Consider the following 21,572-nt stretch of genomic DNA (forward strand, 5'->3'; position numbering starts at 1 on the left):
CACCTTTTGCAGCATACCATGATTACTTATATTGAGATGTTTCAGTACAGTGGATGGTACAGTATATACAGTAAAGTACAGTATATATAGTACTGTAAGAAAAAGAAGCAAACCAATAACAATTTGTGGTTGTATTTCTCTAGAATGAGAGAGAGAGAGAGAGAGAGAGAGAGAGAGAGAGAGAGAGAGAGAGAGAGAGAGAGAGAGAAAGAAAGAAAGAAAGAAAGAAAGAGAAAGAAAGAAAGAAAGAAAGAAAGAGAAAGAAAGAAAGAAAGAAAGAAAGAAAGAAAGAAAGAAAGAAAGAAAGAAAGAAAGAAAGAAAGAAAGAAAGAAAGAAAGAAAGAATTATTATTGCAGCGATTTTCACTGTTGACTTTTATTTTACTGGCCATCTTTGAACATGCCATATTTTTCTACTAACTGCCTGCTGGCAAAACTATGCTACTCGCTACAGTACCTGCAGATTAGACTACCTGTATATGCGCTGTCAACTCTCGCTCTGACTCCAACCCGTTGAAAGAGACAACACGCATTTCGTGAAGACCCGCCCTACTCTGCCTCTGATTCGCAGACTGTGGGTGGGGGGGCGGGATTCTGACGGGACTCTGAATATGATTGGACCAAAGCAGTAGACAGACACAGGCAGTTGGAGAAGTGCAGGCGGACAGACAGGGAGCTTGCAGAGGAGATAGCGGAGAATTTCGAGGATACCTGCTATACGCACTGATGACAGGATATATTTCCTTCCACTTGGTATCACTCTCGAATCACGTTTCAACCACTAACGTTGCTGCCATGAGCCTTCGCTATGGTAGCCTACAAGTGATAAAATAAATAAAACGCCCAACTCGCTGTACAAGAAATTCCTTCTGTGTGTGTGTGTGTGTGCTCTACTGGGCGCACCTTTCTACTCTAGAAAACTGCGAGATAACTCATCATAACTCGTACACACAAGCACTCTGTCTCTACTCATACAGTAGTTGATGTTTTAGCGCGACGTGGGTATATACACGGGCGAGGATGAAAAGCATGTTAGACTACTTTTTATTCATAAGTTAACGTTCCGTCGGGTCCGCGTGTATTCTCGAGAATGATAATAATAATAATGCAGGACCTCTTCAGATTATATTATCAACGACAGACAGTGATAAACACAACCCCCCCCCCCCCCTCTCGCGCTGAAGAATATGCATATTAGATCACTCAGTGATTAACACCTATGCGCTGTGTGTGTGTGCGCGCGTGCATGTACGTGACGCGTTGTAGTTTCGGGGGAATACAGGGATATTTAGAACTATACAATTGAGCAAGAATTAAACATATTTACAAGTCGTATTATGTTTAGCAAGTAAGGATACATATAGATTACACTATTATGCACTCGAAATTGTCTTTGTGCTATTTTTACAGATTTTTGAAAAACGGGACTTCCTGAGCATTTGTGAGAGATTCTAATTCTTTTGTTCTCCGCCCACGGGAGCAATAGGCCCCGTTGACTTCTAAGGGTTAATGAACACCACATCAACATCGTTAATGACCCACCATATCAACACACACATCAACTCATTCTGCGCCATCGCTTTAATCAATGGGGGGACTGCGAGATTTGCGAGTGCTTAAAATATATCTTATATTATAGCTATGGGTCTAATACACCCGTCGATTGTCAGTGAGTTGCTTCCAGTCAACATGTACAAAACAGATTGTTTTTTTCATCCGTACATTTCCGTTTTGAATATGAGTATAGTTTGTGATTCTTAGTAATCCCAGGAAAAGACGCAATAATAGCCCTTTAGTGGAATACACTAAACACGTAATTTTTCACTTGATTATCGAATCTTCCTGAAATCAATGCTAGATTATCATCATTATCCTTCCTCATGCATACATGAAATTGCCTTCGTAGCGGGGGGCTCCCCCCGCCACCTCCTGCACTCAACGGTAAAACAGCCACACACACACAGACAGCGTCGATCGCGGTAGAAAGAAATAGCAGATCAACGCAAGATTTTATATATAGAGTCCTTACCTGGTCTCTGAAGTAATGCAAAAGAAATAATCCAATTATCTGATCGCCATTCCAAAAACTGCTCGTGGAGGTCCGTCCCACATTACCGAGCGTTACACATGAATGGGCGGGCGGGGTTAGTGTACCATGCCATCGTTGTAAAGGCCTGCCTCGTCTGAGTATTTAAACCCCGCCCGCATGGCTCAGATGGGCCGTGAAAAGAAACTACACCATTTATAATAGAGTGCAATACCGGCTGGAAGGCGTAGGCGGCGGTATTTGCCCTTTTGCAAGCTCAAACCCATTCCCAATGATAACATCACGCTGGATGGATGAAAATGAATAGCTAATAAAATAAATAACGATTAAAACCCGACTTTACCCGTGATTGGCATTGAATGAGTTAACACTTTAACTGCCAGAAGACGAGTTTAGGCGTCCTTCCCCGCCATGCTCAAGTTGCCGAAGACGCCGTAACTCGTCTTTGATATCAATATTTCAAAAATCTGTGATCGGATTCATATTTCCCATCCGCTGGCCTGAGACCCACCAAAAAGCCCCACTGAACCCTCTAGCGGTTCAAGAGCACCATCACGATCCGTTGCCAATAACTCGATAAACAACATGATTTGGACGTATATACTATTATACAAGCTGGAAATGGACCGGATATTTTTACATCCCATAATGGAAAACTGTCTACCCCACGCTGATCGCCCAACGGCCCGCGGAGACTGGGGTGAGTTTTAGCGTGTAATATTTCCGTGTTCGACACTAACTGCTATGATGAACATTTGACCCACATTAGATGAATGGTATAACGCTGCCCACGGAATTATAAACGCCCCCTCGCCCATCCGGTCAACATCAGATGACGTGTAGTAACTTCCAGAAGTCAGTCCAGTTGGATTTTTTTATATCGCGCCGATTGCTATCAAACTGTATTTGATCATCAATATAATGCATTTGGGGCTATAAATCACGTTCTGGAGAAAGCTGCAGAAAGAGATGAAAACATACTTATACTTTAGATCATATTTTAGTATGAATATGTGAATGAAAACGTTTAACGTTCATACACCCTGAACAATACATATAAGACATTGAATGGGCCCTAATAATGGCAATTTAGCAATAGAATTTAAAAAGTTATACCCCTGCAAAGAAGGGGAACTTCTCCATAGACAAATAGAGCTGGCAACCTATGGTATATCATGAATTTAGCCTTAGGCAATCAAAGTGTTAATGAACACCACATCAACAGCGTTAATGAACACCACATCAACAGCATTAACTCAATGGTCGCCAACAACGAGTCAACACGTTATAGCCCGCCAATCGAATTCTGCCAACAACGAGTATACTCGTTATTTCTTTCATTCGCTATTTTTTTATCTACTTTTTCTCCAATTTTTTCTGTGATTTCTCCCCATCCCAATTTACCTCTCGTGCAAATTCCCCTGTCCTGATCGTTGCTCGCATATGCCCCCCACTGGCCGGTTGTAGGGAGGATAGAAGCCTTGCATCACATGTCCCCTCCGATACATGTGGAGGCAGCCCGTCACATCTTTTCACCTGCCAGCGCGGACTCACATTTGGCGAGGAGTAACGTGTAGGAGGCTCACACTGCCCCCGCCATTTTCCTGACTTTGCTGTGCAGGCGCCCCAACCGACCTGTAGGAGTCGCTGTTCACAACGACCAGACTACCACCCTTCGACTTCCCACCCGCTAACTCTGCCAATTGAGTTAGTATGACGGCCGGCCCAAGCCGGAGGCAGCGCCGACAGCCGGATTCGAACCCGGTGTCTCTTGCGTTGGTGACGAGCGCAATGTCTGCTGCGCCACCCAGCCGCGCCTTTCATTTGCTATTTCCATTCATAAACATGCAGGCAGCTGTGTGTCATCACCAGTGATGCCACAGATTACTTGTAAAAGTAATCCGATTACGGATTATTGATTACTCCTTTAAAAAGTAATCCAAGTTACTTTACTGATTACTTGATTATCAGAGTAACTTAGTTACTTTGAAAGTAACTAGGTTACGAAGTCGTCGTCGTTCCCCCAACCGTTTTTTTTTAAACGCTTTATTGAAAGTGCATAAATTGTTTTTAACTTGTTTCTCTGCACATAACGTAAATTGTTAAACTAGTGCTTCAGCTTCTGTACCATCAAGTATGGTAAAGCAACAGTCTATGATGCTCACAGCATTAGAGCAGCCAGCCAGTGGTTTTACAAAACCAGTGTATCCATTCACATCTAACAAATGCAGGCTGAACTATTCAATTATATCAACTGTAACTATTAAATTGTTTTTAATAAATGTCTCTCTATAAACATACAATCAGTCTCTCTTTAACATGTAAATTAACTGTAAATCTGGCAAATAAGAGCTTTTGCTCTGCCACCATCAAATATACATTAATCAAAAGGGAAAGAAACAATCTCTCTCTTTTGCTGTTTGGCTGGCCTCCGAGTCCTCCTGTACCTAGTCGAAGCGTCGGCTAGTGTTGTGATTCCAGATGCTTTCAATGCAATGTCTATATGAATTGAAAATGGGGGACCCTGATGGAAACAAGACAAACGTCTTTCTCAGGTCTGCATCCCCTTAACAATTGTATTTATTGAGCCGTACTGTATTGTACCCATTCTGCAATCTGTTAAATAAAGTTTTCATTCATTCATTCATTCATTGGATGTGCCGTTTTTAGCGGTAGACAGTATTTTGTTTCCTCCGCATATGAACGTGAAGTAGTGACTGAGGCTACGTTTACGTTTTGGGATGGAAGTCTGAACAGAAACTCACTTTTAATTTTGCCAAGCGTTTTGGGGTGGAATTCTCCGACGACGGAGCCCTGCTGTCACACGATTGGCGCATATGTCACATGACGTGCTGTGAAGACCTGCCCTACTCTGCCTCTGATTCGCAGACTGTGGATGGGGAATGTGATTGTACCAAAGCAGAGTCACTCACAGACAGAGTGTCCAGTCACGCCGCGGCGGGACACATTCTTGTGTAACCCTTTCACTGCCACACTACGTCACTCCCAAAAGAAAAACAGCTCAAAATATATTTTTGACTGTCGAAAACGAAATAAAATACTGCATTCCGCCTGCATTATGAATTTATGATGAGATAGTAACGAAATAGTAATGCACAGCCACTTGGACAAGTAACTGCAATCAGATTACTGGCTTTTAAAGATTAACGCGTTAGATTACTATTTTCGGGGGAAAGTAATCAGATTACAATCGGCATCACTGGTCATCACTGGGGATGGTTCTGAGATTGCAAAAGTCTAATACCGCCGCCTAACGCCTTGCGGCCACTATTGCACTCCATTTGAAACGATGTGGCTTGGTGTCTGGGCCGAGCTGCGGCGTGGGGGCGGGGTCTAAACACTCGGGCGGGGCAAGTGGTTCTAACGGATGCATCGACGAGGGTCCCCGACCCCCGGATCATGTTCACTGCTGGATTACGTTGGAAACATGGTGCCCCCCCCTTTCATGCATGCATGATGAAACATAATACTGATAATCTAGCGTTGATTTCAGATTGATTGTTGATCCAAGCGAGGAATGGCATCTTGACCACCTACCGCCCCACTCGTTCCCTCCGGTCCTCCTCCACTGCTTCCCTCACTGTCCCGACATCCAAGCTTAAAAACGTTGGAGATCGGGCCTTCTCTCGTACTGCACCCCGACTCTGGAACTCCCTCCCCCAGTCCATCAGAGACTCCCCTACACTCTCCACCTTCAAAGCTCGCCTCAAAACCCACCTGTTCTCCCTTGCCTTCGCCTTCACCACCCCACCACCCCCCCCCCCTCCAACCTGATTGATGTCTGTCTCCAGTCTTTTTTGTGCTATCATGCTGTCTTCCCTGTTCCCCCCATGGTCTCATGTTCCTTTTGTTTCGTTTCTTTGTCGTTTCTTTGTTTTTGTTTCTTTGTTTGTACTCTTGCTCCCGACTATTGTCAGCGACTTCGGGGTATTGAGAAGCGCTATATAAATTAAATTAATTATTATTATTATCTTGACCATAAGAAACTCAATGACAATCGACTATATCATTAGATCCATAGCCATAATATTTAATATAGTTTTAGCACTACAAACACCGGCATGTACCCCCATTTCATTACAGCCCTGGCACAAACGGCCATACACCTACAGCGACCTCTGGCGTCCAATGAGTTAATGAACACCACATCAACAGTGTTAATGAACACCACAACAACGTTAATGACCACCACATCAACAGCGTTAATGACCACCACATAAAGACACCACACCAACAGCGTTAATGAACACCACATCAACACACCAACAGCGTTAATTAATGACCACCACATCAACACACCAACAGCGTTAATGAACACCACATCAACACACCACATCAACAGCGTTAATGAACACCACATAAACAGCGTTAATGAACACCACATCAACACACCACATCAACAGCGTTAATGAACACCACATCAACACACCACATCAACAGCGTTAATGAACACCACATCAACAGCGTTAATGAACACCACATCAACACACCACATCAACAGCGTTAATGAACACCACATCAACATACCACAACAGCGTTAATGAACACCACATCAACAGCGTTAATGAACACCACATCAACACACACCACATCAACAGCGTTAATGAACACCACATCAACACACACCACATCAACAGCATTAATGAACACCACATCAACACACACCACATCAACTGAACACACGTCGCAGGTGTTCAGGCAGCTGTCTAATGTGTTTAATTACCTTGGAACCTCTTCTAGTGAGCAAGGAGGCGACGCTAAACCGCCTCACGACTTTCTGAAAAAATTAAATAAGAGTACATGTGAGCCAAATGCTTGAAAATGTATTCATATCAATTAATAATTAATTACTAAAATAGTTCATGTTCATATCAAAGCACAAAAGTATAAATCAGACAAATGAACACCTTGCGTCTCCGGGTGCCGTTCTGGTCCTCTACGCTTCCATCAGAGTCCATCTTGGGAGGAAAAGGGGGGGAGGGGGTCAGTCATAGCATAGCATTGTGTCCGCTCCAAAAACAAAACAAAAAGGTTAAGTGAGTGACTTGGCTAAATTGAACAAGTGAAGACATCGTACCCTCAAGGACTCCCGGCGCAGTCGCAGAGTACCAGACTGGAAGAAAATGAACCATTTAAAATAATTAACAATCATCAACTGAATGAACGCCACAGCCCATGTCTGGGGGGGGGGGGGGGGGGGGGGGAGAGAGAGAGTCAGGGTCATGCTGAATGAATGAATGAAAGGAGGGGTCTTACTGGTTTAAAGCCGGGGTTGTACTGGGGGCTATCCTCGGGCCAGTCCTCCACACACCTTTCCTGTTTGGCCACAGATTTTTTATTATTATTAGTATTATTGTTTAACCTTTATTTAACCTGGAAAGTCTCATCGAGATAAAAAGAAATCACTTTTACAAGACTGTCCTGGTTAAGACAGGGAGCAAATAAGGACCATAAAGCACAAGGTTAAGATAAGATATTCCTTTATTGATCTCCTTGGGGAAATTCAGGCATCATAGCAGCATGGGGGAGGGGGAGGGGAGTAAAAACAAGCAGTGTAAACAATATAACAAGTCAATATAACTAACTAACTAACTGAAATATACAGTATTCACAGTATCACATAAGGTGCCGTATGCATAAGGTAGTGTTAGTCCTTTTTAGGTTCCTAGTAGTTGTAGTTGGATGTCTGGCAGCAGTCCCTGCCCACTGTTGTGGAGCCTGATGGCTGCTGGTATGAAGGACTGGCCAAGGCGGTTAGGGGGGTATGAGTCTGTGACTGAACGTGCTTCTCATCTTGACTAGCTTGTCGTAGAGGGGGTGGGAGGGATTCTCCAGGATAGCAGCCAGCTTCCTTCTCATCCCCCTCTCTGCAATCACCTCTAGTCTGACCAGCTCGACTCCCACCACGGAGCTAGCCTTTCTCACCAGCTTGTTCAGTTTGTTGGTGTCCCTCGAGTTGATGTAGCCCCCCCAGCATAGAAGAGGACGCTGGCCACTAGACTGGTAGAATGACTGCAGCAGTCTATTGCAAAGGACCCGAGTCTCCTCAGGAAGAACAGCCTGCTCTGTCCCTTCCTGTAGAGGGCCTCTGTGTTGTCCGACCAGTCCAGTTTATTGTTCAGGTGTACCCCAAGGAACTTATGACTCCACCACCTTCACCTCGGATGGTGATGGGAATCGGGGGGAGGCCTCTTCTTGCCCCTCTGGAAGTCCACCACCAGCTCCTTGGTTTTACTGGTGTTGAGTTGGAGGTGGTTGCTTGCTGTCGCTCCATCCCACAAAGATCCAGCTGATCAGCATTTGGCTGGCGCTGAATGAGTTAAGCGTCCAGAACACACTCCCCTGAACACACCTGTCCAATGAGCAAACACTCTCCCCTGAACACACCTGTCCAATGAGCAAACACTCTCCCCTGAACACACCTGTCCAATGAGCAAACACTCTCCCCTGACCACACCTGTCCAATGAGCAAACACACTCCCCTGACCACACCTGTCCAATGAGCAAACACTCTCCCCTGAACACACCTGTCCAATGAGCAAACACTCTCCCCTGACCACACCTGTCCAATGAGCAAACACTCTCCCCTGACCACACCTGTCCAATGAGCAGAACACACGCCCCCTGAACACACCTGTCCAATGAGCAGAACACACGCCCCCTGAACACACCTGTCCAATGAGCAGGACATCTTCGAAGACGGCATCATTAGCAGCTTCCTCTGGTCGACTATCCTGTAAAACAAGAAGACAGCGTCATTAGCAGCTTCCTCTAGTTGACTTATCCTGTAAAACAAGAACCCACTCCCATAGGAATACTTTGTAGGACACCTATAATCACACAGAATATTGTATGCACACTATTGCACAGGCTCCTTGTTGGATATAAGGTGGTGTAATTACCATAATGCGAAGACGGTGATTTAGGACCGTTATTCTGTGTTCTACTACTCTGTAGTCATAGTATTTTCACGATGTGTGGTGCATTTTCAGTATGGTGCAATGCCACAGTCGTCATTTAATGATATCATCTGTCATTTCACTGCAAACACCTGTCATTTGTCATAATGATGTCGTAACGATGATGTAATTGGAAGAGGGCAGCCGAGTCAGGTGACCAATAACACCTTTGTTTTCTAAATGTGCTCCTAATTATTAAGATTGTCTGATGCGTCTGAGGTTACAATGACATTCATGAATGTAACAACTTGATGACACTGCAAATTGAGTTGAATTACTTAGTGTATTTATTTATAAATAAAGATTAAATTAATTAATTAACTTACCTTTAAAGTTTGTCCGATGTAAGAGAAAGGTTTTTGTTTGATTTCTGGTTTAGGGGCTGGTTTGAGGGGCGTTTTTAGAGATGTTAGTTCCGGCACAATCTAAAGACACAATACACACAAATAGAAAACACAACATTTAAGGGCAGGATAGGTGCATTAGTCAATTAGCATAACAGAAACAGGGAGGGTCAAGTAAAATAATATTTTTTATTGTATTAACATAATATAAGACGGGAGTCAAACAATTTGTGCAAATAATTTTTTTCCCCTCTTTTGAGACGGCATTCACCATATAGGACCAGATAGTTAGTACCAGAAGGTTTAGACCGTTTCAAAACGTGTATTTGTAAAAGGTATCTGTGATTGACCCATCTGAACTGTCTTAATGCTGTAAGCCCCACCCATCTGAATCGTCTTGATGCAGTAAGCCCCACCCACCTGGTACTCCAAGCAGAGTAATACAAACTGAACCATTTGCAAACGCCATGGGAGCCACAGATGCATAATATCACCAGTAATGTTACAAAAATCTTACAGGGTTTACTCGTCGGGATGGTCTCCTCCGAGGTAGGGGCCTTGGAGGACGTCTGAAGGGCGTCATCTGTGAGATCGGGTTACTGTAGTTATAACGGCAGTTATTCTAGTTGTAACCAGCACATCCTATGCAAGGATCCCACTATGGACTCGATATAAAATTCCATAACTTTTCCAGTACTATGTGAGAGGACTCTAGTGACCAAAAATACCTTCCTGGTCCAAAACATTACATTTAGTCATTTAGCTGAACGCGTTTATCCAAAGCGACTTACAAGTTCTGTATGACAAGTCATCAGGAAGGGCACAACTCTATCAGCTGAGTAACAATGTTCATCAAAGTGTTGAGTGCTACAGTGTAGGTTAGTATATTAGGACAAGTGCATGACAGTAAGGTTAGTTAGGGTTAGAATTATTATTATAATATTTTTTTCATTTCAGATAATGGTTGAAGAAGTGCGTCTTTAGTCGACGGCGAAAGATTGACGGGTTTCGGCTGTCCCAACTCTGGTGGGCAGTTCGTTCCACCATTGTGGGGCAAGGACCGAGAATAAGCGGCTTCTCCTTGATGACATATTACAAAAAGGAAGGAACTTATTTCCATCAGAATTGGCGTTGCTGTGGCAACATGGTCGTACAATGTATTAAACTGTCCGATATCCTTTCTAATGCAATGTGTGTGAACAAGTAGTAGCCTACAATTAATTCCGATACATTCCTGTAAAGTGAGTTAATTCGCCGATATTCCACGACTTCACCAGATAAGAGTTAAAGAAATTACAAGATTTTGCCTGTTTGGAATATGTCTCACAATTCCATGATGTTTCAGAAATTCCATTACCAGCTGGACAACCTCTTGGACAATCTTGTAATGACAGGCATGCTGGGAAACTAAAATACCTAACTGGGCACACGGTAGACTACACCTACTCTACGACAGCTCTTGATAACATTGGAAGACACTTGTTATATACGTACATCTTCACTTTCCAGGTCACCTTCCGATGACACGGACACAGCCCTGGCCTGAATGAAGGGCGTCGGCTGGAGAATGTCATGCTTTGTCCCGCGAGGAGTGGTCAGGATGACGTTGATCGGCTTACCGGGTGCGGCAGGAGCAGGCAGCGGTGCCTTGAAGAGATCCAGAGACTCGTCAGATGGCGTTCCAGGAGAACCGTTGAATGAGGGTGTGGAGTACGTGAACCTGTGGATCGTGCGGTTAGGGATCGTGTTAAAAGTGCCACTGCTGCCGGTAGAGGGTGAAGGATGAAAACCGTCCTGGGTTTTTGGGGGAACAAAGACATTTGTCGTCCCACTGAATGAGTCTTTGAAAGGATGAAACGGTCCAAAAGGGTCAGACATATTAAGACTGGGTTGGAATGGGTCAATTACAGTTGGGCTTGGGAATGGGACATCCATTAATCTTGAAAGTGCATTCCTTACTCCCGCTGATGGAGTGTGGAAGAGATCGTTTTCCTTAGTGGAGGCGTTCTCTCCTTTGTGAGGAGGAGCTTGAATTAAGTCTGCTCCCTTTGTATGGAATAGATCCGCTTCATTTGGATATCTGGATTGGAATATATCCTCCTCCTTGTTTGAAGGAGAAAGGAATGGGTCCTGAAGATCATCGGGCGGTGCGTGGAAGAGGTTGAGATCTTTGGTGGACGTAGCTTGGGGTGTACCATCTCGCTTCAGTGTCCCCGGGAGGTAATGCGGTCGAGGGGGAGGAGGAGGCTTGAAGGGTCCTGCGAGGTTCAGGGACGCACCGTGAGAAAGACTCTCGTTGGGGGGGGCGGTGTTCTCCAGAGTCCGAGTGGCAGGTGCAGAATCGAGTGGCGAACTCAGAAACTCTGGTGGAGGAGCAAAGATGGTGGAAAGGCCTGGATCTGTTGACGTTTCCCGCTTCATGTCCTCCATGTTAATAGTTTTTCTGCTGGACTCCTGAGGACACAACACATTGACTAAAGATAATAATAATAATAATATCATATTTCACATACCAATGATCTAAAAGCAGAGTTCATTACAAAAAGTCATGACAAGAAATTGTGAAATTCTTATTTTATATATATAGTGAAATAATAGGAAACAATACCAGTCTATAAAAGTTTTGAAATTAGACATTACAAGATATACCAAATTAAGAAAGTGCCAACAGGAAAGCATTCAAAAAAACTATGTTTACAGGAAAGTAGCAAATTGATGGAGAACAAAAGAACAATAAAACCTACTACAAAATGTGCATAAAAAGGATCATCCCTTGCCAAACCATCATTCCGAGAGACAGGAGAGGGGGAGGGGTAGAAACAATTTCTCAAACAGAATCTCTTTCAACACATCTGTAAACATACCTGCGGACTCAACTGGAATGGATTCCAGGCATCCCTGTCCAACACTCCATTCTGAAAGGATAAGAATGAGAGGGGACATTATTATTAATACTGAAGGATAAGAAGTGCATTTGAAGTAGTGCGAATAATGAGAATGAAATGTAAACACAGCCAGCCACCCATGCACCCGCCACACACACCTGCTGTGAGAGGGAATGGTCATCAACGGCAACGTTCGCCACCAATTCAGCCTTTTCCTACAATGGGACAACATAGAGACAACCAGATGTATACCACGGCCTGGGTGAATAGCTACTCGATACGATTGGTTGTCCATTAAAGGTTGATAATGGACACCTAGTACGTAATTCCAAACAAACTAAATTTAATGAATGCACCGACTACATACTGTAGTGTGGACTTGCTATACAATATCCTACAAGCTAATGTTATGCTAGCAGGCATTACAGTCACTAGCACTGCCCAAGTGTGGGTAATTTTGTTTGCTCCTCGAATCAGGACAAAAGGATATAGAATATTAGACACAGGGAAAAGAGTTCAACAATACGTCTTGTCCTAGACGATTGTACCTAATGGGTCGTCTCAGACATGACTCTCGATGCTCCTTGTGTTCAAACGATGCTATTGGTACATATATGCATATGTATTGGGAATGCCCTCCTGTTGAGACTTTTTGGGAAAATGTCACCAATCAGAGATTTTATCTCCGACCATACCGACACTGCCTTCTGTACTGTTGTTGAATGATGTTTCTCAGTTATCAACCTCTGTACATGTAAAGAGACTCATTTTGGCGGGTCTTACAGCTGCCAAAAAGTTGATAGCATCACGCTGGATTCAACCGGATAAAATGTGCCCGAAGGTATGGACTCTCACCTATCTCGATGCGATTTATCTAGAGATATCTACTGCACGAATTTTAGGTGTTAATGAAGCCAACATAGCAGTCTGGGTAGCTGTGGTGGATAAGATAAAGGAATTTAAACGCATTTAAATTTGGAAATTTCTGATGTTGAATGAAGTAGTGGATGTATAGCCCACGTGGGGGTCCTGGGGGGGGGGGGGGGGGGGGGGGGGGAAGCCCATGTATTGTATTTATTATTTTTATGTCTTTTAGTCTACTTTCATTCTGATTTAATTACTGGAGTCATTATTGTTATTATTATTTCCGTTATTGTCCTGTGATTTATCTTTGATTATTACTGTTACTGTATTGTTAGTCTTGTTTCATGTAAAAAAAAAAAAAAAAAAAAAAAAAAAAAAGGGGGGGGGAATAAAAAAACATTTGTAAAAAAAAAATTAAAAATTAAAAAAAAAAGTCTTGTATTTTATTGAAATGATCATAATTAGAATGACATCATATTTACGTACAGTAGGGTGGTCCATGGAACACTTAAACCGACATTAATGACATGACAGAAGATATGACGAAAGAATAACCAGGAAGGGGATAGAGAAGTATAGTACTAGGAAATAAGAGAATAGATGGAGAAAAGAGAGATTAAAGATAGAAGTCCAGAAAGACAGCGTGTGACTCCAGACCAAGAGAGGAGTCGAGCCAGAAAGGAGACACCGGAAAGAGAGAGACTGAGCTAATGCCCTAGCCCCCCTTCTTATGCTCTGCTCTGTCCATGGCATATGTGGTCGATGGCCAATCCAACACTGGCCCAGAGATAACCAGGGAAATGTACAGCTGTACAAATGTACAGCCTTGACACAGACACACCACTGAACTAACGGGAGGCCTGAAATGAACTTACATAATGTCATAACTCATACTAAATATTCTATATTGATAATGATTGTACCCAATAACATTTAATAATCACTTTTAACTTAGATCAATGTCCCCAATAAGGTAAATAATAAGTACAACGTCACTGAATGTTCTCAAGCCTGATAATAATTTCCCACACAAGGTTTACAAATAATGAATATATGTTTAACACAAAGCTTACGTAGGTACATGTATACAGCCAAGTATAGATCAGCCAAGATCATGCAAACCCAATGCAATGCTAGCAGCGACAAGTATGCCTGCTCTGCTAGCATAACATTAGCTTCTTTTTTTAAATGGACAAACCAGTTCCTGGTATTATTCAGATTAATGTTGAACGCAAAACACTTGGTACATTTTTTTTTTTTTTATATTATCTTTGGTCATTTGTCATGGTCTCCTACATCAACACATTTAAATCTTCAACGCTTCACGTCGGACGGTTCTCTGCCTCCGCCTGTTATGTACTAGAGGCCTGATCACTCCTGTGTCACCGGGCATGCAGGTGAGGCCTGCCAATTAGCCAATTAGTGCCGATTGGTTACCTGCTGGGAGCTTTAAAGGCAGACCTAGTAACACACATGCAGTGTCTGTGCTTGGAGAAAGAGCTGTTAGGTTCTTCAGTCCTTGTCCGTTGGGTTTGCACTAGTACCCTAGTTACATTTACCTTAATAGTTCCTTGAGTTAGTAGCACAGGGTTTTGGTGTTGGTTTGCACATAGGTTGCGTGCCCCTGACCCTGTTGCGTGCCCCTGAGCCAGGGTCATAACAGTTGGGCGCTCGTCCGGGATCTTTTACCCCTAGAACTTTGTTTGGTGTTTTTTTTTTTTTGTGTTACACGGGGTGTCATGGTATTATGGTTTGGGTGGTGTTCGTTACATATGGTGTAACGTGGGGGCTGAGCCATTTCATCAAACAGGTGAGTATGCCGTATTTGTTTGTAATTTGATGTGACTACTTATGCTGTTAAAATATATAGTTTAGTGGGCACCACATGTAGATAGGGACTGTTGGTTAGCGTCCTGTGCACCACGTACTCCTGGGGCGGTCAATGAAATGATTGGTATATGATCTTTGACTGGTAGCAGGTGTGGTTGAAGAAAGTTAGGTCTACAGGGCATTAGTTTAAGGGTAGGTAGATTAGGGCGGCCAGAAAACACAGGTAGTGTGGTAGGGCTTGATTTAGTGTTTCTTAGGGTAGACATGTGGTGGGCCGGTTTTTTCTGCAGTTTAGACGTAGACGCATATGTAGTCATATCAGGTTAGAAGGCGCACCTGTTTGGAATTGTTTGTTGGATTTATTTTGTTTGTTTGAGTGTTTGGTGAGCATACCTGGTAGCACCTAACACCCTGCGTGTATGACACGTCTATTTAGGGTGGGTGTGTTTTTTTATTTTTTTATTGTTTTTGTGCAACCTAGAAAGGTGCGCTCCGTAGAGCTCACATTTCCACCGCGTTCCCTTCTGGTTGTTATTATTGGCATTTAGCATTATTCATGGTTCTTCAGTGGTTCTTCGTGGTTCTTCAGTGGTTCCTTGGGGGGGTCTTCGTGGTTAGTTAGTGGTTCTTCGTGTCTGTGAGGTAGGGTGTGTAGCTTGGGGTGGCTGGTTCAGTGACAATGGCTTCCATCAGGGACTTTGTTGATCGCCCGTCTCATGACTTGTTAGACAAGTTTTCCAAAGATCAACTGCTAGAACTTGCTGTACACTACAGGGTAGAGCTTTCTGCAGGGGAGAAACATTTGAAGCCGTCTGCCTTGAGTGCGTTAAGGGTGTTACTCGTTAGGGAGCAGGTGCTTGAGGAGAGGGTGGAGGAGCCTCCTTCGTCTGGCGCATCTCCGCTATTACCTGGTGTAGAGGGTGACTGGAGGATAAGGGAGTTGGAGTTTAAGGAAAGGCAGCTAGAGCGAGAGCGTGAGGAGAGGAGAGAGGAGCGTGAGCTTAAGGAGAGAGAGAGAGGAGAGAGGAGCGTGAGCTTAAAGAGAGGAAAGAGCGGGAGCTTAAGGAGAGACAAATGTTGCTGGAGGAGAAACAAATGTTGCTGGTGCACGAGCGTGCGCAGAAGGAGCTTGAGTTTAAGCATGCTGCCTTACAGGCGGGTGCTCTGCAGCCAGAGTCACGTTCCGGGTTTGATGTAGGCAGGAATATTAGGATGGTGCCACCATTTTTTGAGAAAGACGTGGAAAGATATTTTCCCCTTTTTGAACAGGTGGCAACCACATTGAAGTGGCCTGATACCGCCTGGACACTGCTGCTGCAATGTGTTTTAGTTGGTAGGGCACAAGAAGCCTACACTGCTCTGTCCCTTGAACAAAGCGCTGATTATGAGCTGGTTAAAGCTTCCATTTTGAGGGCTTATGAGTTGGTCCCAGAGGCCTATCGTCAGCGTTTTAGAGGTTATCGCAGGTCGGAGGGGCAGTCTTATGTTGAATTTGGAAGGGAGAAGGAGAACCTGTTTGACAGGTGGTGCACTTCTCAGAAGGCAGAGTCAAGAGAGCAGCTTAGGCAGTTGATTCTCCTAGAGGAATTTAAAAGATGTGTTCCTGATACCGTTTCCACACATCTAAATGAGCGTAAGGTATCGAAGATAGGCGATGCCGCTGTCTTCGCTGATGAGTTTGTGTTGACACACAAGTCCGTGTTTTTGGAGGACTACCGTGTTGAGTCCGGGGATAGGCGTCCTGTTCAGGGGGGCCGTTTCCCAAAACCTGTGTCTGCTGGTCAGTTAACTTCACCTCCTAGGCGGGGTGGTTCTGCTGGTGCATTCCCAGAAGGGATTATCTGTTTCTACTGTAAATAACCTGGTCATATCGTTGCTGGGTGCCCGGTGCTTGAGCAGAAAAATGTCAGAACCGTGGCTCTGGTAGAAACCATATGCAGAACGCCTATGCCAACGTTAGATGGGGATGGGGGAAGTATCAAACGTGTGGACAAAGAGCTCGAGGGTTCCTCAAGGTTTATGATGAATGGATTTGTTTCCCTGACTAATGCACTAGAGTCCAAACAGGCTATAACAATTTGGAGAGATACCGGTGCTTTTCAGTCCCTCATTCTGGAGGGGGTTTTGCCGTTTTCAGAAAACCCTTCTTTGCATTCCGGTGTCGTTGTTCGGGGCTGGATTTTTGGATGCACCTTTGCATGAGGTCACGCTCAATTCTCCCTTAGTATCAGGCAATGTTGTTGTGGGGTTATGTTCTCACATTCCCATAAAGGGAGTGTCCTTCATTCTAGGGAATGATTTGGCTGGTGACAAAGTGTTGGCTACTCCGGTTGTAACTCCCATTCCTGTGGTTTCTGAGGTCTCTAATGAGCTGGCACAGAAACATCCAGGAGTGTTTCCTGTGTGTGCTGTGGCACGAGAAATGTCAAAGGACAAAAGTGATGTTGTTGATACTTCGACTTGGGACATTACACTTAGTGACACATTCTTTGTTGAATTAAAATGTGTACCTGTTGAGAATTTTGGAAAGCACACTGTGGATGTACCTCTGCATAATGATTCTCTTGATTGTGGTTTTGTGTTAGGCCCGGTGGTGAAACCAGAGTTGACATGCGTGCCGGAGAAGCATGTGACAGGAGATGATATGGCAGCGCAGTGTCTCAAGGTCTTCCCAGCCTGTACGGTGGCTGAGGCCACGAACGAATTGGAGGATGAGTGTGGGAAGGATGCTATGAGAGGTGCTGTTGTTTCATGTGACACCGTTCTAGTTGGAGAGGCTACTAAGCTTGACTTAGGCTGCCAGCCTTCCCACAGTAGCTCTATTGTCCCTAATGTTTCACTTGTGGGCAGGGATGGTCCCAGTATGTCAGTTGATGATTCTGACATTGATCCACATGTCCACACTGTTTCTCTGCCATGCACTAGGTGTGATGGTCAACCTAGTTACCTGTGTCCTGTGGAGCAGGAGCCGCCTTCGCGACCTGGTCTGTTGAGTGGCAGCCATTTTGATTTTGATCAGGACAATGTTATTTTGGGTGACGCCATTTTAGATGGTGTTCCAGACGGTACAGCCTACTCTGGATGTTCACGGTGTGCAGTATCCGGAACTGCCAGTGCCAGGTGGGATGGATATGGGTGCGGTGGTGGTATCAGTGATCTATGGTTTTGTTGTGCTGTGTTCTGTTCTGTTAAGCGCAGTTCTCAGGTTGATTTTGGTTTGCAGTATAATTTTGACAGATCGGTATCGGTGGTCATGTTCGACAGGGGCCGACCCGGTTCTTGCCTTGAACCATTTTGATGTTTATGTTGGATCCTCCAGTTTACCCCTTGTTGTGTATACAGACCATAACCCTTTGGTTTTTCTTCGCAGCATGGTGAACTCGAACCATCGTTTGATGCGATGGAGTTTGTTCCTCCAGGCGTATAACTTGGATATTCGCCACATCGTGGGAGGGACAACGTACTAGCAGACGCCCTCTCACGATCATAGTACCGGTGTTTGTGGTACCCGTTATCGCTGTTGTGGTAGTGGCCCTGACAACTAAGGGGTCACAGTTGTTTTTTGTTTTGTTTATGGGTCGTTGTGTAGTGGTTGCCTCTTGGGCAACCAGTTTGGTGGGGGAGGTGTTATGTACTAGAGGCCTGATCACTCCTGTGTCACCGGGCATGCAGGTGAGGCCTGCCAATTAGCCAATTAGTGCTGATTGGTTACCTGCTGGGAGCTTTAAAGGCAGACCTAGTAACACACATGCAGTGTCTGTGCTTGGAGAGGTTATTCAGTCCTTGTCCGTTGGGTTTGCACTAGTACCTTAGTTACATTTACCTTAATAGTTCCTTGAGTTAGTACCACTTTGAGTTAGAGCACGGGGTTTTGGTGTTAGTTTGCACATAGGTTGCGTGCCCCTGAGCCAGGGTCGTAACACCGCCATTAAACCTATAAAAGCAGAGTGTTACGCCCATGCAACACTAGACATGATTTACAAAACATTAAATATCCTTGGAACCATTTGTGATAAAGCCTCACTTTATATCAGAATCTGGAGATTTTCTTCCTTCCGCCAACATCGGATCTCTCCGTCGCTTAGAATTGACTAAAATCTTGAAACATCCAGAATGGTCTTACTTAAAGGGGAACTCCAACATTTTGGGAAATTAGCTTATTTAACATCTTCCCTGGAGTTAGACAAGAAGATACATACCTTTTTTGTCTCTGTGCGTGCATTTTAGCTTTGGGAATAGACGCTCCGTTAGCATAGCTTAGCTTCATCACTGGAAGTGAGGCAGGACAGTAGCCTTACAGTGCCTTACAGTGTATTGCAAGGTCTGACATTGACCAAATTTGATATGCATGACCTTGGTGGGCTCTAGGTCAACTCCTGAAAAGGGGGTCAATGTCAGACCTTGCAATCAAAAGTTAGGGGGCGCACTGAAATTATGGCAAGGGTTATTAGCCCCCTAACTTTTGATTGCAAAGTCTGACATTGACCCCCTTTTCAGGAGTTGACCTAGAGCCCACCAAGGTCATGCATATCAAGTTTGGTCAATGTCAGACCTTGCAATACACTGTAAGGCACTGTAAGGCTACTGTCCTGCCTCGCTTCCAGTGATGAAGCTAAGCTATGCTAACGGAGCGTCTATTCCCAAAGCTAAAATGCACGCACAGAGACAAAAAAGGTATGTATCTTCTTGTCTAACTCCAGGGAAGATGTTAAATAAGCTAATTTCCCAAAATGTTGGAGTTCCCCTTTAAGGGTGTACCACAAGGTTCTGTACTGGGACCTCTACTGTTCTCCTTATATGTTAATGATCTTTGTATCAACCCGTCTAATGCAGCTTACCATTTCTATGCTGATAACACAGTAATTTATTGCTCATCTCCCAGTGTTGTGCAAACGATGGAGTTCTTGCAATCTGCCTTTGAGATTTTTACCCAGCTTAAGCTTGTGTTAAATGCTGACAAGTCAAAGTATATGCTCTTCTCAAATGGGAAGAGACTCCCAGCTGATCTTCCCACGCTTGTTACTGCTGGAGGGACTGAAATCGAGGGACTGAAATCGAAAGGGTTGCTTCCTACAAATATCTAGGCATTATAGTGGATGAGAACCTTACGTTTAAATCTCATAGATAAACTTGTGTCGAAGCTGAAGCTTAAACTCTGTTTCTTTTTCAGAAACAAGTCCTGTTTTTCACTTAAAGTGAGAAGTCACCTGATCTCGACCACCTTCTTACCACTACTCAATTATCGTGACTTTCTTTACAAGATGCTCTGAAACTGGATGTTCCCTATATGAGAACTGATTTGGGAAAAAGGGCTTTTAAATATGCTGCTCCTTCATCCTGGAACAAGCTACAGGAGGACCTAAATGTGTCAGGACTGGTCACCCTCGGAGAATTTAAAGCCATCTTAAAAACCTACAAATGTAGTTCCCTCGGACAGTGCAACTGTGTTTGATAACTTGCCTGTTTGATAACTTGCCTGAAATTGGATCTTGCTGAGAATGTTTTATCTGTATTTTATTGTGATGTTCTTTTTTATGTTGAAAGTTTCTGCTGCCTTTCTTGGCCAGATCGCTCTTGAAAAAGATATTTGAATCTCAATGATGCTTATCTGGTTAAATAAAGGATTTGATTGATTGGTCTTTTTCGGTCTTCCGAATGCAAGGTCCGTAAATCCACTGTATATATGCATCTCCCACTGATCTTTTAGCCTATAGTCAATGAAAATGCTAGAAATGGTCACATGGGCTGGGAGGACCCATCGTTTCTTCATACTCCAGCTATGCGCTCTCACAGATAGGGCTGTCATTCATAACAGAGGATAGAGAGAGGAGCTTGTCCCTGGTTTTATAATAAAATGGCGAAAAGAGGTATAACTCTGGGGTGTTGGCCAAGATTGCAGTTACTGTTCTACCCCTACATTGGTTATGTGCACCACTGAGGTCATGGCTAAACTTCATACCGTCTTCTGTCCGACCTACAACGTCTAAACCATGCCTGTGGTTTAGACGTTGAGTTCATTGCTGGGTTAAATACTTCTATTCTATTCACTATATGCATCTACATGCATCTATCCTATTCACATATATGGTTACTACATGCATCTATTGCTATGTCCGCCCATCACAAACACGCAAACTGTCTAACGCCTGTCCCCATCTCCCTGTGGATGTCCCGTGATGATGGCCGGGAGGATGAGACCCTCTCTACGCCGCCCCCATACCTCAAATGGATCCGTCATCAGCTCTATTTTCAATCTTTCAAAATGTTCTTATGTACCCCAGTTGCTATTGCATGTACTTATTTGCATTTCATTACACGTATATGTACATGCTTATCAACTGTTTCGCCAGTTTTATAGCAACACTACTATCACCGACATCTAAGAAGGGAGATTGAACGGCCCTTGAGCAGCCCTTCTAAGGTTTCTCCCCTCCACATGGTGCTTTTTTTCCTATTGCTAGATTTTTAGCGAGTCTTTCCTTACCTTCACGTGGGGTATTGTCTGGGAGTGTTGCATTCATTTAATTGATTTATTTTACATTTGTTTTTGTCTTTGTTCTTGATTTATTGTGCCGTTTCTTCTCGACTTGTTTAAAGAAGATGTGTCCGGCTCATGGGGACA

The 21,572-nt window shown here is 44.0% G+C and overlaps 1 protein-coding gene across 6 annotated transcripts in view; it reads right to left on the bottom strand.

Annotated features, from left to right (window-relative positions):
- Positions 1–21,572, bottom strand: part of LOC311227738 (uncharacterized protein) — a 99,502-nt gene that overhangs the window by 65,368 nt on the left and 12,562 nt on the right. For all 6 annotated transcript variants that reach the window (XM_084313519.1, XM_084313517.1, XM_084313518.1 and 3 more), the window contains exons 5-14: positions 12,415–12,471; positions 12,236–12,286; positions 10,866–11,825; positions 9,889–9,954; positions 9,354–9,452; positions 8,740–8,802; positions 7,325–7,384; positions 7,146–7,181; positions 6,976–7,026; positions 6,792–6,845 (exon numbers count right to left, since the gene is read on the bottom strand). In XM_084313519.1, the coding sequence (XP_084169645.1) occupies positions 6,792–6,845; positions 6,976–7,026; positions 7,146–7,181; positions 7,325–7,384; positions 8,740–8,802; positions 9,354–9,452; positions 9,889–9,954; positions 10,866–11,825; positions 12,236–12,286; positions 12,415–12,471 (1,497 nt within the window). The remainder of the gene's footprint in view (positions 1–6,791; positions 6,846–6,975; positions 7,027–7,145; positions 7,182–7,324; positions 7,385–8,739; positions 8,803–9,353; positions 9,453–9,888; positions 9,955–10,865; positions 11,826–12,235; positions 12,287–12,414; positions 12,472–21,572) is intronic.

The sequence above is a fragment of the Notolepis coatsorum genome, assembly GCF_963971535.1.
Source record: "Notolepis coatsorum genome assembly, chromosome: 4".
NCBI lineage: Eukaryota > Metazoa > Chordata > Actinopteri > Aulopiformes > Paralepididae > Notolepis > Notolepis coatsorum.